The sequence below is a fragment of the Bombyx mandarina genome, chromosome 12 (assembly GCF_030267445.1).
Source record: "Bombyx mandarina strain Sakado chromosome 12, ASM3026744v2".
In the NCBI taxonomy this organism is placed as follows: Eukaryota; Metazoa; Arthropoda; class Insecta; order Lepidoptera; family Bombycidae; genus Bombyx; species Bombyx mandarina.
In genome coordinates this window covers 3,912,716-3,934,505 of record NC_143219.1, presented here as the reverse complement: position 1 = coordinate 3,934,505, position 21,790 = coordinate 3,912,716, and the positions used below count along the sequence as shown (strand labels likewise).

Sequence of the window (21,790 nt, the reverse complement as noted above, 5' to 3'; positions counted from 1 at the left end):
CGTGATCGTCATGTAGCGTTGGAAGGGGCAAACTTGATGCGTCTCACGATATTCCGCCATCTGTCCCTGCTCGAGGCCATTCTACTGCACTCGTTTCGGAAGTTCCGATTGCAACACCATTTGGTCCGGACGCGTTTTTGAGAAAAATTGTCGCTGCCGTCGCGAACGTGAGTTGTGAGTTGCCCGACATTGTCGTTGTCGCATAGATCGCGACATTGTTGTGCATTCTCGACGCGCTGTCGCTGGCGTCGCGACCTTGAATCTCAAAAACAGTTTGAGCTTGTTGTTGTGCACTCGAAACGCCAACTCATTATCATTATCACTCATCCATTCATTATTAAATTTAATTATCTTATTCGGCGTGCAAAACAGTCCTTTTAAAGACTAAAACCCCGCTGCGATCACCGCTTGTTGTGGCACTCACAACCCAGTGGGGTCCCCACCTTCCCAACTTCCACCCCAATCCCCAGCCGACTGCCGTTTTCACGGCAAAGGCACTCCCCCCCTCGCTGCTGGTAAAGCGCAGGGGGTGAACTCCTACTCAGGGGACTCGCCTTTCGGCGAGTGTGCCTTAAGTCCCGGGGACGCCCCCCCCGGGCAAAACCAACAATGAACACGAACAGCGCGCTATTCGCGCAGTTCGTGCAACTAATATGCCCGGACATTATGTCCCGTTTTGAGGCCTACAAGGCCGCGCTAGAATCAAACCCCGATGGTTCGTCCGCCGCCGCCGCGATTATCATCCGCGACTCGCCGCTATCGCCTCCCGCGCCGGCACTCCGAGACTCGCCGATGTCGCCCCCCACCCCCGCGCCCGCGTCGATCGCGTCATGCGCGGCATCGAGCTCCGGCTCCGACTCCGAGTCGGAAATGGAGTTCGAGTCGGCCGCCAGCCCCGAACCCGGACCCTCGGATGGGTTCACCACCGTCGCGCGCGGGAAAAAACGCGCCCGTGCCGTGGAACCGTCCACGGCGCCAAAACAGCCTAAGGCCGCGAACGCGTCGCGTCCTAAAGTCGTGGTCTCACCCGACTCCCCTCGCCGCGCAACTCCGTCGCCGAAACCCGCGCCCGTCAATAAAATCGTCGCGCCCCCGCCCGTAATCCTACGCGAAAAATCCGCGTGGAACCGGGTATCCCAGGCCCTTACGGCCAACAAAATCAACTACTCCCAAGCGCGTAATCTCGCGCACGGGATTCAAATAAAGGTCGCAACGCCGGGCGACCATAGGGCCCTCACTTCTTACCTCCGAAAGGAGAGCATAGGATACCACACCTATGCACTCCAGGAGGACCGCGAGCTCCGCGTAGTAATACGCGGAGTACCAAAAGAGCTCGACGTCGAGCTAATCAAAGATGATTTAATCAGACAAGCGTACCCGATAGTAAGTGTGCACCGTATGCACAGCGGGCGCGATAAATTCGCGTATAACATGGTTCTCGTCGCGTTGGAACCAACCGCCGAAGGCAAACGAATTGCCTCAAGCCTCCGCACCGTTTGCGGGTTATCAGGGGTCACCGTCGAGGCCCCACACAAAAAAGGCACTCCCGGTCAGTGCCATAGGTGCCAACTGTATGGCCACTCCGCGCGCAACTGCCACGCGCGTCCGCGGTGCGTAAAGTGCCTCGGTGACCACGCGACAGCCGACTGTTCGCGGGTCAAAGAGACCGCGACCGAACCGCCGAGCTGTGTGCTCTGCCAGAAGCAGGGCCACACAGCCAACTACCGCGGATGCCCCAAGGCCCCGCGGAAGCGTCTGGCCAACGCGCCATCTAAAACCGTCGGCCCAAAGACTTCGGCGCCCCGCGCGCCGAAACCTGCCTTCGTGCCGGCACCGGTGCCCACCGTCTCCGCGTGGGCAAAACCGCTGCCGCTCACGTTGGCAGGGAAACCACCGGCACCCCAGCCCCTGCTCGCGCCGCGCCCCGCCCTCGCGCCCGGTCCCGCGCCTCGCCCCGGCCCCGCGCGGCCTGCCGTAAACGACTTTTCAATCGTGCGTGATTATATCGCCGCGATAAATATAGATCGCATGCGCTCGTTCGCCGACGCCATGCGCAGGGCAGTCACGGCCGATGACCGCCTATACGCGACGTTCGACCATATGGACGTCATCGAGTCCGTCCAGCGTACGCTGGCTTGATTACCGGTAATCAATGGCCAACAACGGTAGGGTAAAACCGCGTTCCTTAAAGTTAGCATTTTATAATGCTAACGGACTCGCGCGTCAGCGCGATCAAGTTTATGAGTTTCTTCGCGACAATCTCATCGACATCCTTCTGGTGCAGGAGACCTTCCTAAAGCCCTCGCGTCGCGACCCCAAAGTCGCGAATTACGTCATGGTTAGGAATGACAGACTCTCCACCCGTAAGGGCGGGACTGTCATTTACTATAGGAGGGCCCTGCACTGCGTCCCTCTCGATACTCCCTCGCTCTTACATATCGAGGCGTCAGTGTGCCGCATCGCGCTGACGGGACACCAGCCGATCGTCATCGCATCCGTCTATCTCCCCCCTGACAAACCCCTCCTGAGCAGTGACCTCGAGACACTGCTCGGTATGGGGGACGCGGTCATCCTGGCAGGCGATTTAAATTGCCACCACACTAGGTGGAACTGCCATCGCACGAATGTGAACGGTAGGCGTCTCGACGCGTTCATAGACGACCTCACATTCGAAATATTCAACCCCCCGACCCCCACGTGCTATCCGTACAACGCCGCGCGTCGTCCGAGCACAATAGATCTGGCACTGCTGAGGAACGTAACTCTGCGCTTACGCTCCATCGAGGCAATGTCAGAACTCGACTCAGACCACCGACCTGTCGTCATGCAGCTCGGTCGCCCACTCAACCGCGAACCAGATACGAGGACCATGGTGGATTGGAAGAAGCTGGGCACGTGCTTAGCTGACACCGCTCCACCAATCCTCCCTTGCGGCCCGGATTCAACTCCATCCCCCGAGGATACCGTCGAATCCATAAACATCTTCACTGATCACGTCTCGACGGCGATCATAAGATCCTCGAAACAAGTCGATGTGGAGGACTCCTTCCACCGCATCAGACTTTCCCCCGATCTTAGGGACCTCGTTAGAATCAGAAACGCGGCAATCCGGGCCTACGATCGATATCCCACGGATTCAAACCGGACTCGGATGCGTCGCTTACAGCGGGAGGTCAAATCCCGCTTAAGCGACGCCCGAAACGAAAACTGGGATAGTTATTTAGAAGAACTCGCGCCCACTCACCAAGCATACTGGCGACTAGCTAGGACCCTCAAGTCCGAAACTATCGTCACTATGCCGCCTCTCGTACGCCCCTCAGGCCAACAACCGGCTTACGATGACGATGACAAGGCAGAGTTGCTGGCCGATGCACTGCAAGAGCAGTGCACCACCAGCACTCAACACGCGGACCCCGAACACACCGAGTTCGTCGACAGGGAGGTCGAGCGCAGAGCTTCCCTGCCGCCCTCGGACGCGTTACCCCCCATTACCACTTCCGAGGTTAAGGAGGCGATCGATAGCCTACAACCACGGAAAGCTCCCGGCTCCGACGGCATCCGCAACCGCGCGCTAAAACTGTTACCAGCCCAACTGATAACGATGTTGGCCACGATATTAAATGCTGCTATGACGAACTGCATCTTTCCCGCGGCGTGGAAAGAAGCGGACGTTATCGGCATACACAAGCCGGGCAAACCGAATAACGAAACCGCGAGTTACCGCCCCATCAGTCTCCTCCCGGCGATAGGCAAATTATACGAACGGCTCCTTCGTAAACGCCTCTGGGATTTCGTATCCGCGAATAAAATTCTTATAGACGAGCAGTTTGGATTCCGCGCCAGACACTCGTGCGTCCATCAAGTGCACCGCCTCACGGAGCACATCTTACTAGGGCTGAACAGGCGGAAACCCATTCCGACAGGAGCCCTCTTCTTCGATATAGCGAAGGCGTTCGACAAAGTCTGGCACAACGGTTTGATATTCAAACTGTATAACATGGGAGTGCCAGACAGACTCGTGCTCATCATACGAGACTACTTGTCGAACCGTTCGTTCCGATATCGAGTCGAGGGAACGCGTTCCCGGCCCCGTCACGTCACAGCCGGAGTCCCGCAAGGCTCCGCCCTCTCCCCGTTACTATTCAGTTTGTATATCAATGATATACCCCGGTCTCCGGAGACCCATCTGGCGCTCTTCGCCGATGACACCGCCATCTACTACTCGTGTAGGAAGAAGGCGTTGCTTCATCGACGACTTCAGACCGCAGCTACCACCATGGGACAGTGGTTCCGGAAGTGGCGCATCGACATCAACCCCACGAAAAGCACAGCGGTGCTCTTCAAAAGGGGTCGCCCTCCGAACACCACGCTGAGCATCCCTCTCCCGACTAGGCGCGTCAACACCCCCGCCCCCGCCGTTCGCCCAATCACGATGTTCGACCAGCCCATACCGTGGGCCCCGAAGGTCAAATATTTAGGCGTCACCCTCGACAGTAGGATGACATTCCGCCCCCACATTAAGACGGTACGCGACCGTGCCGCCTTCATTCTAGGACGTCTCTACCCGATGATATGTAGGCGAAGTAAAATGTCCCTTAGAAATAAGGTGACACTCTACAAAACTTGCATACGCCCCGTCATGACCTATGCAAGTGTAGTGTTCGCTCACGCGGCCCGCATACACCTAAAAACATTTCAAATTATTCAATCCCGTTTTTGCAGGATAGCCGTCGGAGCCCCGTGGTTCGTCAGGAACGTCGACCTCCATGACGACCTGGACTTAGAGTCCATCAGTAAGTATCTTCAGTCGGCGTCCATGCGCCACTTCGATAAAGCGGCACGACACGAGAACCCTCTCATCGTGGCCGCCGGTAACTACATTCCCGATCCTGCGGACAGAATGGAAAGCAGTCGACGTCGCCCAAAACACGTTATCTCGGATCCTCCCGATCCACTAACGGTGCTTTTAGGTACTTCAAGCACCGGTCACCGTTCTCGTCGAACCCGTCGCTTGCGACGAAGGGCTCGACGAGTAAATTAACTCTCAGACACAGCCCACTGAGTTTCTCGCCGGATCTTCTCAGTGGGTCGCGTTTCCGATCCGGTGGTAGATTCTGCGAAGCACGACTCTTGCTAGGGTTCGTGTTAGCAACATCGTCAGGTTTGAGCCCCGTGAGCTCACCTACTAAAGTTAGGGTTACGCTGACATAGCCGCTAGGGCTATCAGCTTAGGTAGGAAAAAAAAAAAAAAAAAAAAAAGCACTCGTTTAGGGGATATCCCAGTGTCGTTTTAATTTGTCGATCCACCGCATTGGTAACCTCCTGCGCGGTCTTTGATCGATTTGAGACCAGCCTAATATGACCGCTAACCAAAATTTAGTTGTAAGGCCTCACTAGTAGGTATTACCGTCCTGTATACCACAAAACAGTCAAGTGGTTCGATTTCAGGTATGGAACAGCCAACGCGCGATATAACTTCGAGCTCATTTCTCAAGGTGATAAGTTTTTAGTAACCACTAGAGGAGTTGTGAACTCGGTCAGCAATTAACGCAATAAGAGACAATAATTCGTGCTTTTTTATAAACAGAGCAAGATATAAGGGACAAAAGCAAAACTTTTTTATTGATCTTTAAATAAAATTTAATATTGGACCTTAAAGCCAACAGACGCAATAGCTAGTAAACAAAACAAGAAGCCAATACCCCGATCGAGTCGTTTAACACGAAAGCAAATTGTGCATGCAGTTTTATAACTAAACCAATTTGTATACAAAATCGTTTGACTATCGGCTATCGTACAGGGAACGCTCGTTCTTACCGCTAGGTAAGTCTAGCTTCGGGTCAATGACTTCGTATTTGATTCAATAAAAATTATATGGGGAATTTTTTTATTGCTTTAATAGGTGCACGAGCTCACGGCCTACTTGGTGTTAAGTTACCGGAACCCATATACATCAACAACGGCGATGCCGCTACCCACCTTGAGAAATGAATTTTAAGTCTCCGTTTTTACAGTACAACGGCTGCCCCACCCTTCAAACTAAAAAATGTGTGTGTGTGCAGGTCACACACGGTAGAAGTGAAACTTATAAATAAGATATAGATATGCTGACTCTTCCACTACACATACATAAGGACAATGTTTAGTTGACGATAGTGGGGATGCTACGAAGAGTCGCACAGAGAGGAGACCGAGAACATCTAATGTGTTCTATCTCATTATCTCGCCGGCTGAATCCTATACATTTATGTGTTTGTGTCTCTATGGATTTATTTTTTCGTTTCATCGAGTTTGAAATCACAACGATTCTAAAGAAGTTTCACTTCATAAACGCATACACGGCAGAAATAGGTACGCTGGCACTACCAGTAAATAAGCAGATTATAATTTTCGCAGGTTTCATTTATGTTTTTTTTTTTTATTGCCTAGATGGGTGGACGAGCTCACAGCCCACCTGGTGTTAAGTGGTTACTGGAGCCCATAGACATCTACAATGTAAATGCGCCACCCACCTTGAGATATAAGTTCTAAGGTCTCAGTATAGTTACAACGGCTGCCCCACTCTTCAAACCGAAACGCATTACTGCTTCACGGCAGAAATAGGCGGGGTGGTGGTACCTACCCGTGCGGACTCACAAGAGGTCCTACCACCAATGAATGTTACACGATGTTTATTCCTTTAACGTGAAAGTCATTCTTGAAGATTTGTTAAACAAGTATTTCATTAGAAAAATTGGTACCTGCTTGCGGGATTCGAATACCGGCACAATTACATCGCTCGATACGCGTGCGCTAGACGTCTACCTATCCTTTAGGCTACGATGATTTCGTAACTGCTATTTTTCTTTCAGAATGTTTGCTTAATGACGATTGTGATAGTGTGATTAAGAACTTTTACTGGTACCTTTTCCGGGTAGCTATATCGTCGAACCGTACCAAAATGAGTCGCGACATTCAAGTTACGACTTCTGCGAGTCTCAGACACTCAAATACCAGATGTGTTCAATTATTAACTTTAAATAAAACTGATATTTAAATACCATTCAAATACAAAAGTTCCAATTCGAATTGCACTTACAAAACATGATCATTACCTGGAACAAGCTACGAAACGAATTACCGGTACGTTTTTAGAGAAATACGAGCGTTTTCTTAAGCATTTTTCGAAGTACGGAAAGCAGTACTTGCAAGTAATCGGGAATGGACGTAATATTAGCGCCAGAGCCATGATTCGTTTTTGAGCAATTTTCATACATCGGCTTAATTTTTATAATGATCTAACATGTGTATTTGTTTATTTAATGACAAAGACATTTAGCTTAACAGACGCCCCAATAAATTTAATTCGACTTACCGGTGTCTACAGTTATCACAAAGCAAATGATATCCACTCACCCAACGAAAAGTAATACATTTCTTTATTACATTTAAATAAAGCCACTATAGACTTCACACCTGAGCCCGTGAATGCTTCATGACAGAAATAGATGGAAATGACAATGACCGACGCATAACATTCGCTACCAAATCTAATTGAACTCTTTGTTACATTCGATTTGGAAGAAAACGGTGACCGGTATTTGGAGTGAGTGGACAAAATTATGGTTTTTGTTTATTAATGACGTCAGATATATCATGCAGCTCGGAAAGAAGAGGATATTACTCCAAAGAAATTGGCAATGATAGAACCACAACTGGTGGAGTAATTCGTATCTTCATTTTTCTATTACGATAAATAATAATAGAGAAATTTGTCGGGTTTCGAAGTTCTAAACGTCTGTACCATATTCATCAAAAATTGCGAAAGACGTTACTCACTCTTCTAAAATAACATTGAGACAGGAAAATACTGTCTTTTCATTTATTTAGTGCATGTTGATATCAAAAGTCAATTACAAATACTGAATCTTATTGTTCTAACAATAAGGTTCGTAAAAGATTTTTATTTTACAGGAAATGTTTCGATATGTTACGTCGTTGTAGCCGGATCGTTGCGTCAGTGCTTAATGCAATGTCATTAACGCGATGTATCCAAGTACTTTGCTTAATACGGCTAAAGCGGAAACACCAATACGAACAAATATCAGGAAAGTACTTAGTTTACTAACGCATTTATTTGTATCGCTTGAGTGGACTCGCTCGTTCTGTTTTGGTCTAAGGTATGGTTTTGTAATATTGTATTTACTATTGAATACATTGAAGTGGTAAAAACGTCTAAACTAATAAGTCTCATGTCATTTAAAACAAAGATCACTGTTTTGTAAAATCACTATGCGCTTTGGGAGATGAATTTTTGATGAGATTATAATTTTTGCATTCTCTAAGCTTTCGGAAGAACGATGGTGCCCTACAGTTAGTGTTAACTGCGCCACTGTGGAGAACAACCGTGTTTAACGGCCGTTTTCAATAACGTATCTGAGTTTACGGATACATAGCTATCTCCGAATATCAGCAAGAGCGTATCTATCCTTAGTTTGCGTTTCACAATCACGGATAAGTGCTATCTCTCTTTAACCAACAGTAGATAGCTTCTTCCCTCCGATTTATCCGAGCCTCTTGATACGTTTCGTTCTACTACAAATACGAAACAACATCAGGATCAAGACTTATTTTATTTTATTCTAAATTATATCTATAATTTAACCAGCATATCGTAGACTATCATAAACACATTTGTTTATAACAAAAAGTAATAAAAACATATGTAGATTTTTTTAAATTGGACGTATTGCTATTTTTATCCTAGTCGAAATTATGAAACGAAACGTTTTGACAGTCCGTTGGCCAATAAGCAGTGATCAGTTTCTTTTGTTTGTTTTTCTATTGTTTACCTACTATATTAGATGATGACTTACCTCCAAAACGCTTTAAAACTTTCGTTTATAATTCTAAGTGTGTTTATAATTAAAGAGCTACAGTGAAATAAAATGAATTCTGTAAGTATCTATGAACTGCATTGATAATAATAATTTTACTTTGAAAACTTTGAGTTCAAGTTTAGAAAATATATCTTTTTCAGTCAAGAAAGGCAGCACCCATGACAAAAGATGAGACGATGATTCTAGCAGAACTTGTGGCGGCGAAAAAACATTTCAATAATAAGGCAACAAATGCCACAAACAATAAATTGAAGGAGCAGGCTTGGCAAACCCTTGTAAATGATTTTAATTCGTCGATTCGTCGTTTCCGACGAACTCCATCGCAGCTTCGACTAAAATGGGAAAACTTAAAGAACGCTACGGCAACATAAGAAACAACCTTAGTAAGGTTAGTATAATTAGTTGATTGTTTGTCTCTAATAACACATTGATAAACATGATTTTTTCTTCAGGTTGCCGTAGTATTTGAAATAATTATGCTCTTTGTTACAGGCTGGAGGTGGTAAGGATTGCAGATGGAATTTTGGATAAAGCATGCACATTGTTGTAGGTCACATATAATATTTTTAACACTTATACAGCCAAGCGGAAACAAGATGGAAGAAAAGAAATGCAAGGCTAGCATAGGGACAATGCATTAGCAGAATATCTAATAGCAAAAAAGAGACCTGACTTGGAAAAAAAATAAAAGGAGATTGTTGTAGCAAAAGTTAAGTTAGATTTAGATAATGCTAGTTTCAAAAATTAAAAATTACTTAAAAGGAATATTAAATTTCATAAATTAAGTAGGCAATAATAATTTTATGTTAGATAGTTTTTTAAGTATATGTACAAATTCTAAATTAAATATCTTGCATGTACTAACTACCATGTAATTATCATTTTGGAAAATAAAAAATAGTCAAATTATCTTTGGAGTTTATTTTATAAATTATCTTTGGAAGCAATTATTTATAAGTACATAGTTGTATTTCAGATGTAAGTTTTGAAAAATTGTTACGAACAATTATATTATTTTCCTGTAATGTATCTGCGACTGAAATTTCTGATTCTAATTCTTCTAAATTCATACTTCTGACGATATTATGCAGCATGGCAGCTATAATAACAGCTTGCATATTTTCTAGTTTTAATCTACTTTTCAATGATATACAGGGAGTCTTCTTTTACAAACACCAATGCATCTGAAAATTATACATTATTCGCTTACATTATTTTACAATACAGTATAACAAACTCTTAACTAAAAAAAAAGATTACCTCTCTATAGTATTCCTTGTTTGAATATGTGATTCATTTTAAATCGTTCCGATTGAGTATGTGGGTTAATTAATCACGTTAAAAGATAGGGTTGTGGGGATAGCCTCTATCGGCAAGCAAATAGCAATTTCCAAGTCCACCTTGTTATCAATGTTCTCTTGATATGTAGATAATTTATTATAATAGTGTCATATTAAATTCATATAAACACCTAAATATATAATATAAATAAATAAAAATATAATAATAATCTATATATATAAAATTGAAACCCGTTTTCCGTTGTCACGACATAACATGAATACAGCTTGACCGATTTGGCTAATTTTGGTCTTGAATTATTTGTTGAAGTCCAGAGAAGGTTTAAAAGGTTAGATAAATATAAAAATATTCGGAATTAAATAAAAATAACAATTTTGTTTTTCCTTTGATGTGTCCCCCGTCGGACGGATTCCTTTTGTTTGTTTTAAGTTTATCTTAAACAAAAGTTTAGGTCTTTTATTTATCGATTGAGGCACTACGAAGTCTGCCGGGTCAGCTAGTATATAATAATAATAATATAAATAAGGTAATATATATAAGAAATACCTTTTCAATCAGAATGGTTAATTATAGTTGTATCATGAGTAGACCCAGGCCATCAAGCAACAACATTTTGAAACATCAATGATGCATTGCACACAAATTACACATTCGAAATACTCTTTCTATTTCTAAATTCCTCTCCTATATTTGAATCTGTAACACAAATATAAAATGTAGAGGTATCAGTGTGTAATAAGAATGAAGGTCAATAGCCTACCAGGTTATTGTATTAGTATATGAATGTCATTTAGGGCACCATGGGAATCCAGCAGTATTATAGAATTCCTGTCGAGTGTGATTTTGTAACACAACAAAAATTAGGTATAATTTTGCTATTGCTATAAAAATATAAGTTGTAATAACGAGTACTTTTATGGTTAACATTTATCTTACCTTTTTGACGTTACACTCAAATATGGTCTCATTAAATTAGTCAATTCATTCACAACACCTTTGCTCAGAAATCTATAGTCAAATTCGTAATTATTGATCTTCGCCATGTAATTCAGACGATCTTTATTTTCCTAACCATATGATATCGGCCTCACTATCACTATCTGCATCACAATCCATTATCATTTGAAATAATTCCATATCACTATCATCACTGCTACAATATGCCAATATGAAGAGAAACAATTATTAAATTATAGCGATTTACTTTCGAAAGATAAACATGTAACCGGCCGATTTTGACAGATAAGCGAATGCCCTTACTAGAGATAGCGCCGCCTACCGGAGAGTTACTTAACACTCATATTGAAACGGAAGTAAGCACGATTTGTATGAGCGTTCTATCTTTAGCAGGCTATCCGTCCTCCCGACGATGGATAGATAAATCCGATAGGAACTGCTGTCCGTCGATAGGTTATTGGAACGTAAGTAAGGACAAAAAGACAGATTTGTCTATCTTTAGTAACCGAAACTAGGGATAGATAGGTTATTGAAAACGGCCGTAAGAGCATGACATAAATCAAACCGAGATTATTTCATTGGACATGAAATTTTGATATTACGATTTCAAGTTAATTTTATTCGCAATGTAAAGCATCTTTAAATTTTGCTCAGGCATGGCTAGTTGATTTTCCTGCGTTGCCTATACGTGCAGTTTTTATACATATTGAGCCGTAAGATTGAAGCTTCAAACGCATAGTTCAATGCTGGTGGTAGGACCTCTTGTGAGTCCGTGCGGATGGGTACCACCACTCTGCCTATTTCTACCGTGAAGCAGTAATGCGTTTCGGTTTGAAGGGTGGGACAGCCGTTGTAACTATACTTGAGACCTTAGAACTTATATCTCAAGGTGGGTGGCGCATTTACGTTGTGGATGTCTATGGGCTCCAGTAACCACTTAACACCAGGTGGGCTGTGGGCTCGTCCACCCATCTAAGCAATAAATAAAAAAAAATGTCCCATATTTCGAATTAGAACACATGACTGCATCTCGGCAGAAATCGATATGACGGTGCTTGCTACCTGCCCGGGAAAGCAATGCCCCACTGCCGTTGGGTCTATGGTTATCAGTCGTTATCTCTACACTGCTGAAGAAAGGCTCAACGAAGGGCTTTTGGCTTGAACTATGTACCACCCTATTCCTTTCTCCCTAGTGTAAATATACATATATACTTCTTTGATTTTCATATAAAACACGATTCACCCAAAGTAACTAGGTCAAATGTCAAAAGCTCAATCGACGTTAAAGTGACGTACCAATGGAGCAAAGTAAGTGTTCTTAAACAGTCTCAAACGGATACGGTCGGATGATGTCGAAGCTGCCACAAAACCGAGTTCTACGAATGAAAACGTCAGATTAGTGCGGGCCAAGGTTAAAGAAGATAGCGATTGATTGTTTTCAAAGAAATCATAATAACTGAATAGACGATTATTATCGTTATCGTCGAGACGAGAACTGAGCCATAGTTTAACTGAGCCAAAGTTTTAATAAAGCTAAAATAATGCTTTTTGCTATCGGTACAACGTTAAGGCCATCGACATACTGGAAATATATGTATATCTCATCATTTACTTGTATTAATATAGTATGCTCAAACATTGTAGACACAAATGATTGAGTAACGAAATAGTGCGAATCCAGTATGCACCTTGGGCACTTTATTGGTACCAAGATTTTTTGGGTGCACTACATAACAGTACTATCATTCCGGTCATTTTTGCAGTCGTTATTTTGCAATCAAGACCTCAATCTCGTGGTTCAATTTTGACGGTAACTTTTACGTTGTAATTTCTAGCCGCTCTTTTTTATCCTACATAGGCTGGTAGCCTTGAGAGGCTATGCCAGCGTAACCTAACAAGTAGGTGAGCTCACGGGGCTCAAACCTGACGACGTTGCTAACACTAACCCTAGCAAGTACAGTGCTTCGCAGAATCTACTACCGGATCAGAAACCCACTGAGACATCCGGCGAAAAACTTAGTGGGCTGTGTATGTGGATTGATTTGCTCACCGAGCCCGTCACCGCAAGAGACGGGTTCGACGAGAACGAGGAGTGGTGCTTGAGGTAGCTAAAAGTACCGTTAGTGGATCGGAAGGATCCGAAACGACGTACTTAAGGCGACGTCGACTGCTTACCATTCGGTCTGCAGGATCGAGATTGTAGTTACCGGCGGCTACGGTGAAAGGGTTCTTCGATTTAGACATAGGATAAACATGCAGCAAAAATGTTGAATGTATTCAAGAAATAGGTTGTTTTTATTGACCAGCTATAGCTTATGTTTTAGGCCACCGATAAATATAAAAATGGTTTCCTTTGAATCCCGAGTAATATGATGGCTTGAAGGTTTCACGTGCTCTTGTGATTCACGTTACAATTATAATGCGCCGTTTTCATTCTGTATTGAATTGAGTTTACTACTAGAATAAATAATGAAAAATGTACTTAATTTAGCATATATGTGGTCCCATAATTATTCTATCAGATATGTAATATTCTATTAAATAGGTAAGTTGGGCAATGATACGTAAGCTGGTGACAGCATGATGTAGGATTTGTTTCTATTGAAAGATTCTTCCTCCATCGAGCGTAATGTCTTTGTTTGGCACACCAAGTTTCAGAAGGTTGTTGATTTCTTTTCCGCTTACTTCTACCTCGTTATTTGACACAATACCTAGAAAAGTTTTGATTTCTGTACGAAAATAGTTAGATTGCGCTAATTATAACTGATGTTAAGATATGTCACTAACCATCTATCTATTGACGACTGATGACGGAAAATGTTTTTTTTATTTTTTTATTGCTTACATGGGTGGACGAGCTCACAGCCCACCTGGTGTTAAGTGGCTTCCGGATCCCATAGATATCTACAACGAAAATACGCCACCCTCTTGAGATATAAGTTCTAAGGTCTCAGTATGGTTACAACGGCTGCCCCTCCCTTCAATCCCAAACGCATTACTGCTTCACGGCAGGGTAGTGGTACCTAGCCGTGCGGACTCACAAGAGGTCCTACCACCAGTAATTACGCAAATTATAATTTTACGGGTTTCATTTTTATTACACTATGTTATTCCTTCACCGTGGAAGTCAATCGTGAACATTTGTTAAGTACCTCTATAGTGTGGTTTTGTCGAAATCTGTGATTATGGAGGTTAGTCTTTGACAATAGAACCTTAATAATGTTCAAACTTATAATTTCAATTAATTATAGTCGAATTTCGACTACTGCGTGACCTCTACTTTCTATAAAAACAACATCTCTAAAATATACCGATTTGAATCATTATTAAAAAAAACAATACTAGATTTTGTAGCGGCTTTTTTCTCGATTAATTTATAATTCCTTTTAAACTGGGAAAACGTGCCCCGAAAATTACTTGTCCACTCATCGTAATCAGTCTTGGTCGGACGAGGGTACACCTATCCAGGATTAGCGGAACACACGGCCGGCTAATTTCAAATCCGGAGTGATGAATTGCTTTACTAAGCGTTTTTATACCTCGCCTCTGCCGAATTGTATTTTAAATTTAAGATTAAATAAGAATTAAGGTTGCTTATATCGAGGCCTCCGACATATGTGGCTGTCTCGGTATTAACTTCTATTTCTTTCCTTAAAACTTAACCGTAGTTTGTCCACCCATCTGTTAATATATATGACGGAAAAGGGACGTCCGTAGTGTTTTTAAAAAGTATGACGTCAGCACCGCTGACGTCGCGGTCATCACTTTCTTGACGAATGACTCATGTTTGGGTTTCCGAAACAAAACTTCACGAGAACTTCACGAAAACTTCGTATATTGCACGAGAAGCATAACAACGTTACAGAGATATCCGTACAGTACAACGGCTCGGACACGAATCCATGAGTGCTAGACAGCACGGCCGTATTTATGGGGCTTCGTACCCGTGAGCGTGTTGACACGTTTTAAACACGTGAGCGTGTTTACACGTTTTTCAAACACGTGAGCGGGTTTACACGTTTTTCAAACACGTTTTAAAGTATTGAAATTACAATAAAAGGAACTGTTTAACATCAATTTCTTATCACAGAGTAATTAGTTGATGATCAGTAGGTAAATAGTCATATTTGCGCCGACACGGCCATACTGACAGGTGGTGCGCGCTCTGCACCAGCCGCCCATGTATGGTGTATCACCAGAGAGTTCTTGGAGTCCATCTGAAACAATGGAATGTCTGTTTCTGAGTTTGGTATCTGTGTACCTTTTTATGTTACTTTGAAAGTAACTTATTTTGTGTAGTTTTATATTGTGACGTACACTGTGGTACTTATGTAGTGGACGTACACTGTGGTACTTATGTAGTGGACGCACACTGTGGTACTTATGTAGTGGACGCACACTGTGGTACTTATGTAGTGGACGCACACTGTGGTACTTATGTAGTGGACGTACACTGTGGTACTTATGTAGTGGACTTACACTGTGGTACTTATGTAGTGGACGTACACTGTGGTACTTATGTAGTGGACGTACACTGTGGTACTTATGTAGTGGGCGTACACTGTGGTACTTATGTAGTGGGCGTATACTGTGGTACTTATGTAGTGGGCGTACACTGTGGTACTTATGTAGTGGGCGTACACTGTTGTACTTATGTAGTGGGCGTACACTGTGGTACTCATGTGGTGGCGTACACTGTGGTACTCATGTGGTGGCGTACACTGTGGTACTCATGTGGTGGCGTACACTGTGGTACTCATGTGGTGGCGTACACTGTGGTACTCATGTGGTGGCGTACACTGTGGTACTCATGTGGTGGCGTAATTTTATTAATCAAAAATAAAAACTTATCCTTATGCCGATTGTTGATTTTGTTGTTCGACCATCCTGGTTTGTGAAGTAGATGGTAGAGGTTCATCGGCTGATGCTGGTGGGTAGTCTTCTTCCGCCCATACGGTTATCTGGTCTCCAGGTTGTTGCTCAGCGGAGGCAGCATGTGATCCCACTTGGGCGGTGCGCGCTCTGCACCAGCCTCGTTGATTCTCGTAGGTTTTCTTTGATTCCCATTGATCTGCAGGAATAAAAAGTTTCTCTGAGTAGCGCATCTGTTATACTTGCGTTACTTGTAACTATGTAAGTTTGAGACTATTAATGCGATTTTATTGTAGGGTTCTCGGAGGTTTTCGTAGATTTCTCGGAGGTTCTCGTAGATTTCTCGGAGGTTCTCGTAGATTTATTGAAGGTGGGATAAGAATGTGTAAGGTGTTGTTCGTTGTTTAAGGATATCATGGTCTTCAGATGAATTTTGTGGTGAAATTTTAGTAATCAAAAATAAAAACTTATCTTTTGTATTCATTGATCAGTTGATTGTTGATTCCGTCGCTCGACCATGCTGGTTTGTGAAGCAGACGGTACAGGCTTATCGGCTGATGCTGGAGGGTAGATACGGTTATCTGGTCACCAGGTTGTTGCTGAGCGGAGGCGGCGTGTGATCCCACTTCTGATGACGGAGTAGGGACGTCCGCATTGTTTGTAAAAAGTGTGACGTCAGCCTTGCGACGTCACGGTCATTAATTTGTTGACGAATGACTCATGTTTGGGTTTCCGAAACAAAACTTCACGAGAACTTCACGAAAACTTCGTATATTGCACGAGAAGCATAACAACGTTACAGAGATATCCGTACAGTACAACGGCTCGGACACGAATCCATGAGTGCTAGACAGCACGGCCGTATTTATGGGGCTTCGTACCCGTGAGCGTGTTGACACGTTTTAAACACGTGAGCGTGTTTACACGTTTTTCAAACACGTGAGCGGGTTTACACGTTTTTCAAACACGTTTTAAAGTATTGAAATTACAATAAAAGGAACTGTTTAACATCAATTTCTTATCACAGAGTAATTAGTTGATGATCAGTAGGTAAATAGTCATATTTGCGCCGACACGGCCATACTGACAGGTGGTGCGCGCTCTGCACCAGCCGCCCATGTATGGTGTATCACCAGAGAGTTCTTGGAGTCCATCTGAAACAATGGAATGTCTGTTTCTGAGTTTGGTATCTGTGTACCTTTTTATGTTACTTTGAAAGTAACTTATTTTGTGTAGTTTTATATTGTGACGTACACTGTGGTACTTATGTAGTGGACGTACACTGTGGTACTTATGTAGTGGACGCACACTGTGGTACTTATGTAGTGGACGCACACTGTGGTACTTATGTAGTGGACGCACACTGTGGTACTTATGTAGTGGACGTACACTGTGGTACTTATGTAGTGGACGTACACTGTGGTACTTATGTAGTGGACGTACACTGTGGTACTTATGTAGTGGACGTACACTGTGGTACTTATATAGTGGACGTACACTGTGGTACTTATGTAGTGGGCGTACACTGTGGTACTTATGTAGTGGGCGTACACTGTGGTACTTATGTAGTGGGCGTACACTGTTGTACTTATGTAGTGGGCGTACACTGTTGTACTTATGTAGTGGGCGTACACTGTGGTACTCATGTGGTGGCGTACACTGTGGTACTCATGTGGTGGCGTACACTGTGGTACTCATGTGGTGGCGTACACTGTGGTACTCATGTGGTGGCGTACACTGTGGTACTCATGTGGTGGCGTACACTGTGGTACTCATGTGGTGGCGTAATTTTATTAATCAAAAATAAAAACTTATCCTTATGCCGATTGTTGATTTTGTTGTTCGACCATCCTGGTTTGTGAAGTAGATGGTAGAGGTTCATCGGCTGATGCTGGTGGGTAGTCTTCTTCCGCCCATACGGTTATCTGGTCTCCAGGTTGTTGCTCAGCGGAGGCAGCATGTGATCCCACTTGGGCGGTGCGCGCTCTGCACCAGCCTCGTTGATTCTCGTAGGTTTTCTTTGATTCCCATTGATCTGCAGGAATAAAAAGTTTCTCTGAGTAGCGCATCTGTTATACTTGTGTTACTTGTAACTATGTAAGTTTGAGACTATTAATGCGATTTTATTGTAGGGTTCTCGGAGGTTTTCGTAGATTTCTCGGAGGTTCTCGTAGATTTCTCGGAGGTTCTCGTAGATTTATTGAAGGTGGGATAAGAATGTGTAAGGTGTTGTTCGTTGTGTAAGGATATCATGGTCTTCAGATGAATTTTGTGGTGAAATTTTAGTAATCAAAAATAAAAACTTATCTTTTGTATTCATTGATCAGTTGATTGTTGATTCCGTCGCTCGACCATGCTGGTTTGTGAAGCAGACGGTACAGGCTTATCGGCTGATGCTGGAGGGTAGATACGGTTATCTGGTCACCAGGTTGTTGCTGAGCGGAGGTGGCGTGTGATCCCACTTCTGATGACGGAGTAGGGACGTCCGCATTGTTTGTAAAAAGTGTGACGTCAGCCTTGCGACGTCACGGTCATTAATTTGTTGACGAATGACTCATGTTTGGGTTTCCGAAACAAAACTTCACGAGAACTTCACGAAAACTTCGTATATTGCACGAGAAGCATAACAACGTTACAGAGATATCCGTACAGTACAACGGCTCGGACACGAATCCATGAGTGCTAGACAGCACGGCCGTATTTATGGGGCTTCGTACCCGTGAGCGTGTTGACACGTTTTAAACACGTGAGCGTGTTTACACGTTTTTCAAACACGTGAGCGGGTTTACACGTTTTTCAAACACGTTTTAAAGTATTGAAATTACAATAAAAGGAACTGTTTAACATCAATTTCTTATCACAGAGTAATTATTTGCGCCGACATATATAAACTGTGTAAAATAGTTAAAGGGTATTGCGGAATACCAAAATTGCCACGTTGGACGGACCAGATTCGTGCAGCCCTTGATACCACAGTGCACGATGCTCTGCACTCAGCTGCAGATAGGAACAGATGGCGGTGCATTATAAAAAAAAAAAACTGTTTCAAGGCCATGACCACGACCCTCAGTAATGAGGAAACCGACGCAAGGAGGAGGAGGTAGTCATTGAGAATCGCTGATTCTACTCTCTGGACTTAAAAAAATCCCTGGGCGTTCTACGCGAAGTAAATCTTCAGTATAAGGAAAAATATCTTATTGCTCAATAGACAGACACCTTCACCTGAAACGTGGTACAAATTAATGCACCGTTTTCTAATTCAGTTTCTTTTATACTTTTCTAATTTCGATATCGACTGTTGACCTTCTATCAAACAATTATTTCACATTACCAATTCTATAATATAAAAGTAGCTCGATTGAATGAATCGTTCTTTTCAAACAAATATGTTAAATCTAATCTGTTTATCTGGCGAATGGTGGATTTTAATTTTAAGCAGTTATTGTTGGCGCTTTAAGAAAGATTTTCGTCACACCATGAAATTATGGAAAGAGTTATTTGCAATGTGCCATAGCTGAGTAAGGCCGTGTTCCTCTAGTCAATAATGATAGTTTTAATTTTTTATAATATTATTTTATTAACAGATTTAATGTAACATGATTCATAATTTATGGTAAAAAACTAACAAAACCCGTAAATAATAAAAACAATATATCACAGCGCTTTGGTAAAAGATTAGTGTTTTCCGTGATGGAAACCCCAGTCTTTGTGGTCGTGATGACCGCCCTTCTTGCCATGGTCATGATGGTGGTGATGGTGCTCCTCGTGACCGTGATGACCCTTGTGACCGTGGTGATCTTCGTCGTGATGATGCTTATCATGATGACCGTGCTTGCCATGATGATGTTCGTGATGTCCGTGCTCGCCATGTCCTCCCTTCTTGTGATGACCTCCTTTCTTATCGTGATGACCGTGATGATGTCCATGCTTGTGATGCTTGCCTTCATCGTGATGGTCATCGTAGAAGTGGTGATCCTTGTGGAAGTGATCCTTGTGGTATTTTTTATGGTAGCCGTCGGTTTTCTCTCCCTTATCGTGATGCTTATGATGGCCATGTTTCTCGCCCTTATGATGGTGTCCGTGTTCATGGTGGTGACCGTGGTGATCATGTTCGTCCCAGTGCTTCTTATGGCCGCCACCATGCTCTTCATGATGTCCTGCATGGTGATGCTTACCGTGATCTCCGTGATCGCCCTTGTGATGGTGATGGTGTCCTTTATGGCCTTTGTGTCCTTTTTCACCATGGTCATGGTGGTGGTGAGCGTGGTGCTCATGACCACCACCTTCTTCGTGGTGGCTGCTCTTGCCACTGGCGGCTGCCACCAAATCCTTCTCCTCCTCCCCTAACTCCCGGGCGCTGACGGCCACAAGGCAGAGGACTGCGGCTGCTAAGAACAGCTTCATGTTCGTTGCTCTGTACTGATTCGTTGAAGCTACGAGTATTTATAGTTAGAGTATGAAGAAAGCGTTGGGTAAGCAACAGCTCAGGGACAAGTTCGAGACGAGCTGTGCGCGCTCATGCGTCACGGTCAGCCGTTGATTTCATTGTGAATTACTTTGATGTCGTACACTCGATATCGATTAACAAATTAAATCTGTCCGTTTTAATATGGAACTGATTCTCGGCCGAAATTATTGCCATTTAAATCAAGGTTTAATAAAATAAAATAAATAAAGGTTTTTTTTTATTGCTTAGATGGGTGGACGAGCTCACAGCCCACCTGGTGTTAAGTGGTTACTGGAGCCCATAGACATCCACAAAATAAATGCGCCACCCACCTTGAGATATAAGTTCTAAGGTCTCAGTATAGTTACAACGGCTGCCCTACCCTTCAAACCGAAACTCATTACTGCTTCACGGCAGAAATAGGCAGGGTGGTGGTACCTACCCGCGCGGACTCACAACAGGTCCTACCACAAGTAAATATTAAGGTATTCAAATATTGAGGTAAGATTCAGCTAATATTAAAATTTAATTGAGTTGTTTTATCTAGTATTAGCGACCCGCCCTCGCTTCGCTTCGGAAACTGTAATTTATTATTATTTTCTCCGCTATTTAATGGATGTTATTATACATATAATCCTTTCGATTCAATCACTCTATCTATTAAAAAAAAATGCATCAAAATCTGTTGCGCAGTTTTAAAGATTTCAGCATACATAGGGACTGATATAGGGACAGAGAAAGCGACTTTGTTTTATACTATGTAGTGATTAAGTACGCTGAAAAAATGATATATAGCGTCGGAGAGCATGGAGAGACACGCTTCGTTAGCAGTTAATAATGAAACTTGCGAATGTAGTGTATATTCAAAGTAGAAAAGTTTTATTCCAGTGCTCGGTTTCAGCCGTAAAAATATTGTCGGTCTAGTCCAATATTTTCGGTGCTGCATAAAAAGAACAATCTGCATCTCCCTGTCCAAATTTAATCAAAACAACAATAGGGTTTGTCCGTAGGCAGACCCTGCCCGTGGCCTTATTCTGTTATATAGCGAATATGTTTTTTGCATAAAATCCCTCCTTGATTTTTTAGATGGTGAGCACATAACTATGCGGCAAAGTTTGTCAAAGGAATGATGAAAATCTTCTGTTCTACTATTTTTATTTTTTTTATTGCTTAGATAGGTGGACGAGCTCACAGCTCACCTGATGTAAGTGGTTACTGGAGCCCATAGACATCTACAACGTAAATGCGCCACCCACCTTGAGATATAAGTTCTAAGGTATAGTTCCCATTTTTTTACAGGATACAAATATGTGACTCCGTAGCTACTATATAT

General features: G+C 43.3%; 1 protein-coding gene and 2 long non-coding RNA genes across 4 annotated transcripts; 1 reads left to right on the top strand and 2 right to left on the bottom strand.

Moving 5' to 3' along the window:
- The first annotated feature begins 8,430 nt into the window (after positions 1–8,430).
- Positions 8,431–9,533, top strand: LOC149501748 (uncharacterized). 2 transcript variants are annotated; one of them, XR_016323976.1, is made up of 3 exons: positions 8,435–8,936; positions 9,020–9,267; positions 9,372–9,533. It is a non-coding gene; the product is annotated as an uncharacterized LOC149501748 (long non-coding RNA). The 2 variants fall into 2 exon arrangements; XR_016323975.1 differs by lacking the exon at positions 9,372–9,533 and having other exon boundaries at positions 8,431–8,936; positions 9,020–9,226.
- A 252-nt stretch (positions 9,534–9,785) lies between these two features.
- On the bottom strand, positions 9,786–11,656 carry LOC149501747 (uncharacterized). Its single transcript, XR_016323977.1, has 3 exons — positions 11,118–11,656; positions 10,728–10,877; positions 9,786–10,063 (listed from the first exon to the last, which is right to left on the bottom strand). It is a non-coding gene; the product is annotated as an uncharacterized LOC149501747 (long non-coding RNA).
- Positions 11,657–19,685: 8,029 nt separating this feature from the next.
- On the bottom strand, positions 19,686–20,527 carry LOC114243071 (uncharacterized). The gene has a single exon (XM_028174432.2). It carries the CDS (start codon positions 20,412–20,414, stop codon positions 19,686–19,688), a length of 729 nt encoding a protein of 242 aa, XP_028030233.2. The 5' UTR covers positions 20,415–20,527.
- Between the last annotated feature and the right edge of the window lie 1,263 nt (positions 20,528–21,790).

Excerpts from the sequence above, each read along its gene's own strand:
- LOC114243071 (XM_028174432.2), bottom strand. The coding sequence starts at position 20,414 with ATGAAGCTGTTCTTAGCAGCCGCAGTCCTCTGCCTTGTGGCCGTCAGC.